At 43.9% G+C, this 13081-nt stretch overlaps 1 protein-coding gene across 8 annotated transcripts in view; it reads left to right on the top strand.

The window, feature by feature from the left end:
- Window positions 1–13081, top strand: part of ACTN1 (actinin alpha 1) — a 130742-nt gene that overhangs the window by 51775 nt on the left and 65886 nt on the right. For all 8 annotated transcript variants that reach the window (XM_073348446.2, XM_073348444.2, XM_078853315.1 and 5 more), the window contains exon 2: window positions 8780–8894. In XM_073348446.2, coding sequence (XP_073204547.1) covers window positions 8780–8894 — 115 coding nt within the window. The remainder of the gene's footprint in view (window positions 1–8779; window positions 8895–13081) is intronic.

The following is a 13081-nucleotide window of genomic DNA, read 5'->3' as shown; positions in this document are numbered from 1 at the left end:
CGCTGTGGCAGGTTGTGTTCATGTTTCCCATTTGTGTATTTTTATTTCATTGATCATGAATTGTGATGGGGTGGGGAAAAAGCAGCCAAGATACCGCAAGTTCTTGAGAGACTAAGCAGATAAAGAATCAACTCCTCTCCCCTCCCCACTTTCTCTCCTTAACTTTTGTATAAGAGAACTCCAAAGTAACAGTTGAAGGGTAACAGCGCAAGGAAAGAAAAAATCATACTAGAGTCATTGGGGTTGAAACGGATAATGAGCCAGTGCTGAGTGAGAGGAAATTCAGATTTGATATTAGAAAGAACTTCCATGGCCTGCTCAGCCATTCAGTCAAAATGTTCTGTTTAATAAGCTAGTTATGACCCAGTTAGCATGTTCAAGGAGAAGGTTATGTAGGCTTGTAGAAACGGTTGACTAGGGTTCCCTGCTTGAAGCAGGATATTAGTTACACACACACACACACACACACACTATAAGTTTTAAACAAGCAATTTAATACTGTACACGGCAATGATGATTCTGAAGCTTGGTTGAGGTGGTGAAGTTAGAGGGTGGGATATTTCCCAGGGAATGCCTTGCTGCTAAATGATGAACCAGTTCTCGGCTGAGCTCTCAAGGGTTAACACATGGTTGTTAATGTAGCCTCACAAGGCAGCACGAATGGAGGGAGCCGAGACAGAATGGCAGACAGAGAAACACACTCTGTGTGTGTGTGTGTGTGTGTGTGAGAGAGAGGTGTGTGCATTTTCCCTTTTAGTACACTGACCCCACTCTAAATACACTGCCTTTTTAAGTAGATCTCAGCAAGTTGAGACACAAGTTGCTGCTAGCTAGCAAGCTCCCTCTGTCCTGAGCCCTGTCATGTCCCATCATCGCCCCGCTCTATGGAGATGGGGTAAATGGGGGGGCAGGAGCCGGGGGGGAGGAGGACACCCTGACATTAGCCTCCCTATTTTCTCTCTCTCTCTCTCTCCTCCTCTTCCCCCTCCCACCCCAGCAGGCAGGAGGCTCCCTGGAGCAGCTCCAAGGCAGAGGGCAGGAGCAGCACATGGAAGTGGGGGGAGGGACAGCTGAACTGCGAGCAATTGATAGCCTGCTGAGTGGCTGCCACTGCACAGGGAACTTAGGGTAGCGGATAGGGGGGCTGCCAGTCCCCCCTGGTTCCAAGCCCCCACCAGCTAGCTGCAAAGGGCTGCTCTTCGTGCAAGCAGTGGACAAAGCAGGCGTTGCCGAACAACTTTATAAGGGAGCATTGCACAACTTTAAATGAACATGTTCCCTAATTGATCAGCAACAAAACAAGGTTAACCAGGACAGCTTTAAGTGAGGAGTTACTGTATTACAGAACCATGGCTGAGGGGCTCAAATGAGGGTCTAGATGATTTTAAACCTAATTGTAGCATGGACAGGACATTACAGTTTGCTTCAGAAGTTAGTGGGTCCTTCTAGGCAATCCCATAATGCACAGCATCATGTCAAGAACCAATGCAAAGTGCCTACTTCCAAACCAGGTAGGAAGAGCAGGCTGTGTTGTGCACTCAGAAACATACAGGTGCAGCTATTCAAACACGTGGCTCTCCAAACATAAGCGCCCGTGGCTGGGTGAATTGATTTTGTTTTCTAGACATGTATGACATGTACTTCTGAAGCAGTGTTGCCCCTACAGCCTTCATTTTGTGGTGAGGGAGGGACTTCCCCTAATTCAAGATGTGGCAGTTGAGAATTGTGGGATAGTACCCAGTAGCTATAGTTTGCCCAAGATTTCACACTGCAAAGTACATCTGACCTGGTTTGTAAAGTAGATAGTGTAACTGTGTTAGTGCACAGGGGATTGGCTGTCCGAAGGTCTCCCTTCTTCTATACACAGACTAAACCTTTATGGAAACTTACTCGGCCTCAAAATTGTGTGTATGTGTTAATAACATTGCATCATAAGTTATATTTAATGAAGATAGGGAATTGGGTAGCTTTTGATGGGGGTTAACACTGTCTTGTTCTAGCACAGCTTATGCTCCTTTGAGCTGCTTGCTGCTAGACTTAAGTCCCCTAAATGGGAGAGTAGCAAACAGGACTTTCTTGGCTTAGATACAATGTCTCTGCAGCTACTGTACAACTAGGGTGCAGCCTCTCTGCCATGGTAGGAAGTTTTATACTCAACAGTAGAAGGAGGGGCTAGGGTGGAAGAAGGATTTTAGTAGGGCTTGAAAGAATAAAGAGCAGCTGAAAAGGTCAGATAAAGCTGGTATGTCACAGCCAGAAGATAAAACTGCCCATTTGATTTTATTAATATCTGTCACTTCTATGATTGTGGTGGCACTGACATCTTAGATTGCAAAAATTGCTTGAGGGGGTGAAGTGCATCATGCCTTGTGTGTTTTCCTGTTGCAGAGAGCTCTTTCGCTTCTTGCAGCAATGTCACTTCTGTGTTTTGCCTTGTGCAACATATTGGAGCTGTCACAGCACCTGTCCAAGTAATAATGGATGTCTCTGTCCCAATGGTGCACCCTCTCTGTCAGTACTGGCTCTGAGACTTTGCCACATTCTTTAGAATCTGACAGTGGACATATATTGACTTCCCCCTGAATTGCAGGATGTCTCATAAGAGTTGTTGATACAAAGAGAAGTGTGAGATGCTCATCTCATCATCCTTTCCCAAAGGCCAGACCAACTGACTTTGGTGGTGGATTGGGGTGGAAATCTGGTGGGGGGTGTGTGTGTGGGCCAAAAAGGGTGTATTTGCTTTATACATGTATGAAGTCAGGCCCTTCCTTGTCCCAAGGAATTTACAATCTAACCAGACAACCCAGAGTCAAAGGGTAGAAGGAAGGGACACAACATAAAGTAACTGAGCAGAAGCTTGCATTGCATTTTGTTTCATATTTTTATATTTAATATTTTTCTGAAGTAATCTCACTGTTTCTTGAAACTCCTCTTCCTCCTCCTCTCTCAGCAAAGAGACTAGTTCATGTGGACTGTGCTTACCTATTTAAGCAGTCGTTCCCCTGTAATCTTCTCTACAAAACTAGTTGTGCGACGACAACAACACCTGGGAGGAGAGTTGGGGAAGGAGTACCCTAGATAATTGGATGTGAAATGTCTGAAGGCCTTGGAGTTGTTGGAGTGGGGGCTAGTGCTCTGGTCTCTACTGCCTGCAGCAGCAGTCACTATTATCATTGACTCACTCTGTAAAAGCAGGTGGGGGCTCCATTTGTAGGTCACAAAATTGAGTCTTCCTGGGTTAGTGAGAGACAGATGCTCTTCCCTTATCAACAGGTTCTTAATGAGTCTACTCCTTCCAAGTATTCTGTTGCCTTTATCTTTTTGTTAGGAAGACTGTGTGGAGGCAACACACCTCTCCATAAGCTTCTCAATCTAGTCCCCTGGAGCCATAGACTGTACCTTGGCAGTCAAACCGGGATGTTGTATTATCCTCATGACATGACTCAGAGCTTCATTTTAGCCTTTATGGAAATCCTCAGACAGGCGTCTGCCCACATCTATTTTACTTCCAGCATATAGCTGCTGTAGGCTGGTTTACCCCTTGCCTCTCCAGAGAACATGCATCTACTTCTGTAGCATGTGAGTAGCAATTAAGTGTATGCCAAAGTAATATATATCTAGTTAGTTGGGTTGAGATATGGTTAGTTGGGTTCCAAAGAAACGTACTAAGAAAATGACTATGGTAAATGAGTGTCTGCTACCAAGAGAGAGACCTGAATTCATATTCTATTTACTTCACAAGTGAAATGGCTGAGCTGGTGGACACTTACTCTGCTCCAGTTTTGTAGTGAGGACAATATTTGCTCTCCAAAGAAGAACAGCTGATCCAGAACAGTAGAAGTGTTAATAGTTTTTACTTTTTTTATTTTTTTTGTAATTGATCTTATTATCTGAGTAGTTATGTTGCAATAGTATTCAAAGGCCTCAGTCGAGGTGGGGACCCTAATGTTTAAACAGCAGCTAGCACATGTGGGAGGAGACAATCCCGGTCCCAAAGGCCTTACAATTAAGGTGCAAAAAGAGGGAGGCTGAGCATAATGATGATAAAATCACACATTTATATGAGCTAGCTAAGTGCACAACATAATGGTTCTGAATCATTTAGAGCTTCTAATGAACACCCATTGGCTATTGCCAACTACCCTTCAACCTAGCCACCCTTAGTTGGCTCATAACTCGTAGGTATCACAGAAGTGGGCCTTGAGGGGGGAATTGAAGAGTTGTGGTATTCAAGGGTGAAATTAAGATTACAACATACGTTAAGGTCTTTGGGTCAGGGAGCATGGCTGTGTTTGGGATATTTTTGTTCAAGTGCCATCCATATATATGTATAGTACTGTGTAAATAATACAGGGGCACTGTCATGGATTTTTGTGGAGGAAGCCCAACTGGTAGTACCTTTTTTGTGCCACTACTGTATCCAGTTTAGCCAAAAAAAAAAAAAAAAATTTAAACCTTTGAGATTAAAAATGTACTTCTTGTTTCCCTTTACCTCCATCTCCTTGTCCTAAAGTGGAATCATAGAATCATAGAATATCAGGGTTGGAAGGGACCCCTGAAGGTCATCTAGTCCAACCCCCTGCTTGAAGCAGGACCAATTCCCAGTTAAATCATCCCAGCCAGGGCTTTGTCAAGCCTGACCGTAAAAACCTCTAAGGAAGGAGATTCTACCACCTCCCTAGGTAACGCATTCCAGTGTTTCACCACCCTCTTAGTGAAAAAGTTTTTCCTAATATCCAATCTAAACCTCCCCCACTGCAACTTGAGACCATTACTCCTCGTTCTGTCATCTGCTACCATTGAGAACAGTCTAGAGCCATCCTCTTTGGAACCCCCTTTCAGGTAGTTGAAAGCAGCTATCAAATCCCCCCTCATTCTTCTCTCCTGCAGGCTAAACAATCCCAGCTCCCTCAGCCTCTCCTCATAAGTCATGTGTTCTAGACCCCTAATCATTTTTGTTGCCCTCCGCTGGACTCTTTCCAATTTTTCCACATCCTTCTTGTAGTGTGAGGCCCAAAAATGGACACAGTACTCAAGATGAGGCCTCACCAATGTTGAATAGAGGGGAACGATCACGTCCCTCAATCTGCTCGCTATGCCCCTACTTATACATCCCAAAATGCCATTGGCCTTCTTGGCAACAAGGGCACACTGCTGACTCATATCCAGCTTCTCGTCCACTGTCACCCCTAGGTCCTTTTCCGCAGAACTGCTGCCTAGCCATTCGGTCCCTAGTCTGTAGCGGTGCATTGGATTCTTCCATCCTAAGTGCAGGACCCTGCACTTATCCTTATTGAACCTCATCAGATTTCTTTTGGCCCAATCCTCCAATTTGTCTAGGTCCTTCTGTATCCTATCCCTCCCCTCCAGCGTATCTACCACTCCTCCCAGTTTAGTATCATCCGCAAATTTGCTGAGAGTGCAATCCACACCATCCTCCAGATCATTTATGAAGATATTGAACAAAATAGCGAGTGAAACAATGTCCAGGCTCTTGCCTTTGTAGACGTCTAGGAAATACACATCTGTCGCTTTAGAGGAGTAATTTTAGCTAGTGAATAACTAAATGGGGATTCCAAGACCTCACAGGTTCCATACCCCAAGAACTATTAATGTCCTGCAGAATTGCCAGCTGCCTCATGCCACCTCAGAAAACACAGGTGGTTTTTTTTTTTGGTCTGGCTGGTCCCTGGGCTGGGCCTGCATGGGAAATGAGGTTGGCTGCTTTCAACAACCTTTTCCTCTTTCAAAAGCTTTTTTCCCCTCCTGACAGGAAGTACAGCTGCTGTAACGGCTGCCAGCTGCTGATGGGTACAGTTAGCTGTGACCGGGGCGGGGGGCTCTGTTTTCTTAACCGAAAAAATTGGAGAGGGGTGCGTGAGACAGATTCTCTGTGCAGCGAAGTCAGTAAAAATGGCTTGAGCCAAGGCTGCTAAGATATCTAGCCCTACACAACAGTAAAATTTCCAGGACCCCACCATCTTACCACATTCTCTCACCTCTGGCCTCTCATCTGCCCGTCACACATCTTTCTAACCCTCTACTTCAAGAGTACAGGGTACTTTACCCTACACAGCATATGTAGCTAATGTAATTGTAAATCTGCTTTCTATGTACTAAATGTTTTCAATAAAGTGCACCCCACAGTTTGCGAGAATGCTTCCTGTGAGTCACATCAAGATGGCTGCTGTTTGTGAGAGAGTTCAGTGAGACTGCATTTATTATTCATCAGCCTGCCCTTTGTAAAATGGTCCAGCGCATCCTCGGACAAGGTGGGTGGGGTAATATTGTTTATTGAACAAACTTTTGGTGAGAGAGGCAAGCTTTTGAGCTACACCAAATTGTTCTTTAGACCTGAAGTCTGTGTAGGTTGTAAGCGTGTGTGTGTGTCTCTCTCTCTCTCTCTCTCTCTCTCTCTCTCTCTTATTAGACCAACTTCTGTTGATATGAAAGATATTACCTCATTCACCTTGTCTCTCTCATATCCTGGGACCAACATAGCTACAACTTTATGGCAAACAGTGCATCCACCTACAGGGCTCCCAACTGTTGCTACATCAGTGTGCTGTGGGGCTGCATGGCAACTTGTGAACTTTTGTAGGACCTGAAGGGTGAGCTGGGAAACGGCTATGGACATCCCAGTACCCTTGGGAATTGTCACTACTTTCTGTATTAAACCAGCATGGAGCTCACCCAGGAGGAGCTGAGATGTCAGCTGTTTGCTTTGCAAGCTGATTTCTGACTGAATTTCCAGGTTTTGCAGAGTTAATTGGCATCAGAGGGTCTGTGATATTGGTGAGTATGATTATAGGAGAGACCTAGGCATGTCAGAACTGGGGTTCTTACGTATGGTTCATTCTCAAGAAAGGCTTGCAATAGCATTGAAGTGGGCTCAGGTGCCTTCCAATCTCAGATATGCAGTTATTGTCCATGTGATGTCATTCCATATTCTTTATGAAAATATGCTTATGATATGGATATGATATAACTGAGATATACTTTATGCAAGATGGCTCGTGAAATATCATTGGAAAGGTTATAATTTACTGAATATGACTGTCCTATTTGTATGCACGTATCCTTTCTGTATTTGAAATTAGGAATATTGACTATATTTCAACTGTGTTACTTTGGGTGATGTCCCCTGCTAACATTTCAGGTACGACAATTAAAAAGCCCAGACAGTGCTGATGGCCCATCAGCAAGAGACAATGGACTGTAAAAGAGCTCAGTCTTCCTGTGAATGTGTGGGTCAGCCTATAAAGAATGGCTACAGGGGCCCTACAGAGGCATGTGACCATGCCACCGGATACTAGAACCCATCCTGAATTCTGTACTTTTCCACGAGAAGCTGGGGGTGGGAGGTTCAAACTAGGAAACAAAGGATCTGGCATATGCAAATCCTATTTAAGGATGGAGAGTAAGGTAATCCAGGTCCTCAGTTATCCCCCGCTACTCCACCCAAGATCCTTTTATTCAACTAGTTAGCACACTGTCACACTTTGAACTTGAGGTATTTATTATTTTCATTTCTAAGTGAACAATAGGCACGCCACATTTCTGGCCTTACATATATGGCGCTTCCCCATAGCAGCCTACCAGCTGATCAGGAAGAGATATCCAGGCAATCTATATTACCATATGTTCAAAATGTTAATCTTAATTTAGGTCTCTGTCATCCTGCAATCTGTGGTCATGACTGTTTGGTCAGTTATGAGAGAGACAAATTTCACCACAACTCCTGAAAAATCTTTTCTGTGGTTATGCTCATCCCCTTGAGAAATCCTACGTTCTGACCACCTGGGATTATTTAAGACCCAGGGCATTTCCCAAAAGTATGTGGGTGTTAGTGTCCAGGCACAACTGGAATTTGGATATATGTGCTCTGGGGGCCTAAATTCCTTTTGCTGCACAGAATTGCTAGTTTATCGAATGGAGGCTGTATTCTATTTTAGAGGTGGCTGCACTGGCTCCCAAACAATGGTCCATGGACAATCAGCAGACCACAGAACACTTTGTGGTGGCTTGTCATCAGATTCTTAATTTTTCTCTTTTCCAGCTACTATATTGCATTAAAGGCAGCAAATACCACAGTTACTTGGCAAGCATTTATTCTTCCACTTAAGCAGCTGCCGTAAAGATGTTAAATGACCACGAAGGTGAGGTGAGGTGGCTTGTTACTATGAAGCAGAGAGGAGGTAGGCCACAAGACCATCCCTTTTAAGATGTTGCTCTCACACTTTGTAATATGTAGCCTTAGTACTTCCTAATGCTTTATTGACGAAGGAAAAAGGTGGGTAAAAGAATGGTCCTCTGGTTCAAACACCCACCTTGAAATAGGTAGACCTGGATTATTTCCCCCTCTGACATACTGTGTGACTGAGTCACCTGCAGCCAAGGGAAGTAAATGGGAGCTGTGAATGCCTAACATTTCTGAAAATCAGATTCAGGTTTCTCAAGCTGAGCACCCAAAATTAGGGGGCGATCAGGAGAATTTATCATCCTGGAGCCCTGGATGGAGTAGTTGTTTCTACCAGACTCTTATTAGTATTGTACTTGCACATGGAAGGGCTTTGCAGGCCCTTTGTGTCTTCAGGTGCTGGCTCTAGTGCTGTGCAGGGTCAATGCATCAAGTGTTGTTCAGTCTAATTGTGGCTTGAAGGTAACCCCCTGTATCCTAGCATCCGTTCTTTGGTTGTCTGTATTTCCTTTCGGAACTGTAATATGGCCCTGGGAAGATTACCAACTGCTCTTTTCTTTTCTTCCCTCCTGTTTCTAGACATTCACAGCATGGTGTAACTCTCACCTCCGCAAGGCCGGCACACAGATTGAGAACATAGAGGAAGATTTCAGGGATGGTCTTAAACTCATGTTACTTCTGGAAGTCATTTCAGGTGAGAGGGGTTTTGTGTGGGTTTAAGTGTCATTCATGTTGCTCACCCACTACTAAATACATTCAGGACAGCATGGGCAGTGATGGTGGAAGCTTTGTCTGTGCCTGTTCCTGATCTGCAGTGTACTGAGAGCGAAGCTCAGGTTTTATGGCCTCTGCCCACTATCCAGTGCTTTTGCTCTTCTCTCTCCACCCCTTCCTGTCAGCAAGGAATTGGATTGAATTTGCTGAATTGTTTTTGTAAAAACAAAAATAACTCCCCAGCCCTCCCAGAAATAAGTTTAAAAAAAAATCAAAATGTTTTGATACTTTTCAAAACAAAACATTTTTTAATTTTTTTTTAAAAACATTTTATTTGGCCCGAAACTAACTTTTCTCCCTTCCATCACCCATTTCAGCCACCGAACCAAAAAAATCTGTTTGCACGTGTGTGTGTATGTGAGAGAGAGAGATGTACAATTTTATATAAAACTGGGGTTTTTATGCTTAGGCTTTCTTTTGATGGCTCCTTCAGCAGGCTTTCTATGCCAGCAATAATGGCCCTCTGTTTGGTTTGCTCCCTTCCCCACCTCTTGTACTTACCAATAGAGATGCCTCAGCAGGGACACTCAAACCCTAACTCCCTATCTAGAGTGTCAGTTTTTGTGCTCTGCAGAAATTGAGGACACAACAAAACCTCAAGTTCCTTTCTTTTCCTCAGGCTGCTAGTTTTAGAGGGTTTGGAGTTCAAAGTGCTTCTGACTTTGAAGTTAGGGATAGGAGTTCCACAGCACATACTCCTTTTTGGTAAGAAACTAGCTGACAGAGTCCTCTGCTTATTTCATTTATTTACATTTTTAGTGAACCCTTGTTCACATGCGGGGGAGGAGTTGAAGGTGGGGAGGTAGATGTGAACCAATGTTGGTATTGAAGTTGCAGCTTGCTGAGGCTAAAGGGAAGATGAGGGGATTGGAAGATGGAGGGAGAATGTGTTGGGGAACTCAGTGCATTTAACTTAAAAGTAACCAATATGACTTGTAGCTATCACCACCCCTGTTTGTTACATCCTTGTCTCCCGTCAATCATCTGGTTTTGTCCGTTTAGGGCAGGGGTAGTCAATAGGTGGACCGTGGACCAAATCTAGATGGCCAGACATTTTTGAACGGATCCCAAAATCTGTTTGGTTGGTTGGTTGGGCCTTTCCTTTCCTCTTCTCTCTTCTCTCTTCTCTCTTCTCTCTTCTCTCTTCTCTCTTCTCTCTTCTCTCTTCTCTCTTCTCTCTTCTCTCTTCTCTCTTCTCTCTTCTCTCTTCTCTCTTCTCCGGAGTCTGGACCTTGACTGTACCTTAACCAGGAAATTTGGACCTTGACAAAATATAATTGACTACCCCTGGTTTAGGGCAAGGACAGTGGGTTCCCATATATGCTGGAACCCATTCTGAGCACTGTGGCGTTCTAAATATTGTAAGTGGTCCGGTCTATAGCAGTGTGTTTGAGTGATGTGATGCACCAGTCTGCCTCTAACGGCAAGTCTACACTGCAGCAGTGTGCTAGAGTGCTAAGAATAGCAGTGTAGCTCAGAGTAGCATGGGTGGAAGCTCAGGCTAGCTGCCCAGGAAGCATGCTCCCAGCTGCAGTGTAGACGTACCCAGAATGCAGCTGGGTGTGGCATGTGCTCCAAGCACTCTGCTCTAAAAGTTCAGGCCCTAGAAAGTTCCCATAAACACTATTACTTTTTGAGTACGGGAGGATTCCTTTACTAGGAATACCAGACACTAAAAGGCATGGTTACTTAGGCACAGTTACAGTAACCCAGCTCCTAGGGGCAATCCAGTACAGGGATATAAAGGGTAGGGTCTCAGTGTGGATGTGGATCCCAGCCACTACCTTGCATGTAGGCTGATGCCTTGCATATTCCTGCTGCAGTTACTCCAAGTCCCCTGCCAACTGGGTGTGTCTGCCTGGCTCACAGCCTTCCAGTCTCAGCCTCCAGGCTACTGCCTCTATCTGCTGTCCCTCTTCTTTTACAACCCTGGCTCTTTCCAGAGCCGCCTCTGACCTCCAGAGTATCCTTCCTCTTCCTGTCCTCTGGGGATGGTGGAGCTCTCTACTGGCTAGATTTTGAATTGGGTAACAGTGCCCTCCACTGGCTAGATCTGTTCCTTTGAGCCCACAGGGACTGGGAAGAAGGTGCCCCAGTAATGAGGCAGCAGGCTCAGTACAATAATAATGGGCCATGTCAGCTCTGCTGAGATCCATGAGCAGATCTGAGCCTCTCCATGCGCTAGTAAGAACTAGCGTGACCAGATAGCAAGTGGGAGGTGGTAATACACACACAAATTAGGACTCTCCTTATAAAATTGGGATGTTTGGTCACCCTTGTCGGAACTGATCACGGGGTGGGATAGAATCCCTGGTAGCACAACTGCCAGAGAGCAAGAGGGAGGGTGCTGCTAGAAGTGCTGTGGTGAGATAGGGTTCCTGTGCAGATTGCCCTAGCGTCCCATGGATCCACCAGACTAGGGTGCAAATGGGGCAGGCAGGTACGGTTCCCCTTCCAAACAGGGTATTATGGGAAGATTTCCACAAGGAAAGCCCCTTCCTTTTGCTTTTACATTAGGTGATGATGATCTGGCCCTATTACAAGGTTTGGCCTGAAAAACAGCTTCCTTCCCCACCCCCTTTACAAAGCAGCTGACCAATAGCATTTTTTAATCAAACAAATTCCACTGTAAGCAGCTTTTAAGCCAACAGTTCCTTGCATTTTTTGGCCCCCAAACTACAGGCTTGGTCTTATACATGAGAACCAGAAAGTGGAAGTGACTAGATTATTTTAATTGGCTGAGCGTAGTACAGAAAAGTAAAGCAGCAATGCAAACAGTAGAAAGCGAAGGCGGGGGGAACCCAAAACACTTCTCACATGGTTTAGCTCTAATAACCTATGAGGGAAAAAATTTTACAGGCACACAGTCATTTGACACTTTGCTCTGAAATATTATTTGTTAAAAATGATTCCAGTCTAATGGAAAGGTCCTCAGTTCTTCAATTTTTTCCACTGCAAAGTTATTTTTAAATAAATATCTTGCTGTAATGTCTGAAACACTGAGAACCTCATGCTGAAACTGATTGAAGCCAGCTTCACTTTTGTTTGCAATGACTTTCATTATGCAAGCTTGGAGAAATGCAAAATGAAAGCAGCAGTGTGTCATGTACTTTAGACCAGTGGCTCTCAACATTTCTAGACTACAGTACCCTTTTCTTGATTTGTGTACCCCAAGTGTCACCTCACTTAAAAACTGCTTACTTACAAAATCAGACATACAAAGTGTCACAGCGCAGTGTTGCTGAAAAATTGCTTACTTTATCACTTTTGCCTTATAATTCTAAAATAAATCAATTGAAATATAAATAGTATACTTACATTTCAGTGTATAGTATATAGAGCAGTATAAATAAGTCATTGTATGAAATTTTAGTTTGTACTGACTTTGCTAGTGCTTTTTATGTAGCCTGTTGTAAAACTAGGCAAATATCTAGAGGAGTTGATGTACCCTCTGGAAGACCTATGTGTATCCCCAGGGATACATGTACCCCAGGTTGAGTACATGTACCCCAGGTTGAGTACCACTGTTGTAGACTATTAAAGTGAGAGAATTTTTTAAAATCTAAGCTGGCAGTAGTAATTTCGGTAAATAAAATTGTTTACACCGTAGGGTTAAGATGAGTGTCTCTCTTCTTGATTGTCAGGTAAAAAGAAACAGGCCTGCAATAAATAATGGAAACAATTATTATAATTGGAGCTAAAATAATTTTTTCTCTCTGTGGGAGGGAGAGAATGCCCATTGAAGTAATCTGCTACTTTTTCCCCCTTCACCTTTCCAAACTTTTGTTAAAGAAACAACATATCTTTCTTTAGTGGGGCAGAAGAGTTCATGGAAAAAATGTCTCTTCCCAATTAAACCTAGTGATATTGAGTCTGATCCTGCTCCCACTGAGTTGAATGATGCAGGATTGGGCCTTAGGAATAGACTTTGGAACGAGAAATAAACTGAGTGAATAACCACTAACAAATAACTTAACCAAATTTGCACTTTTATCTCTTTGTGGATGTTCCACAACTTGTTAAAACTAGTTCTGAATGTAAAACCTCTTGCAATTTTTTGAACTCTGTAACTCTCTTTGACATTTGGATGATTCTGCTTAGGTGACT

This window comes from Lepidochelys kempii, chromosome 6 (assembly GCF_965140285.1).
Source record: "Lepidochelys kempii isolate rLepKem1 chromosome 6, rLepKem1.hap1, whole genome shotgun sequence".
In the NCBI taxonomy this organism is placed as follows: domain Eukaryota; kingdom Metazoa; phylum Chordata; order Testudines; family Cheloniidae; genus Lepidochelys; species Lepidochelys kempii.
Note: the sequence above shows the minus strand (reverse complement) of the source record. Positions and strands in the feature narration are given on the sequence as shown.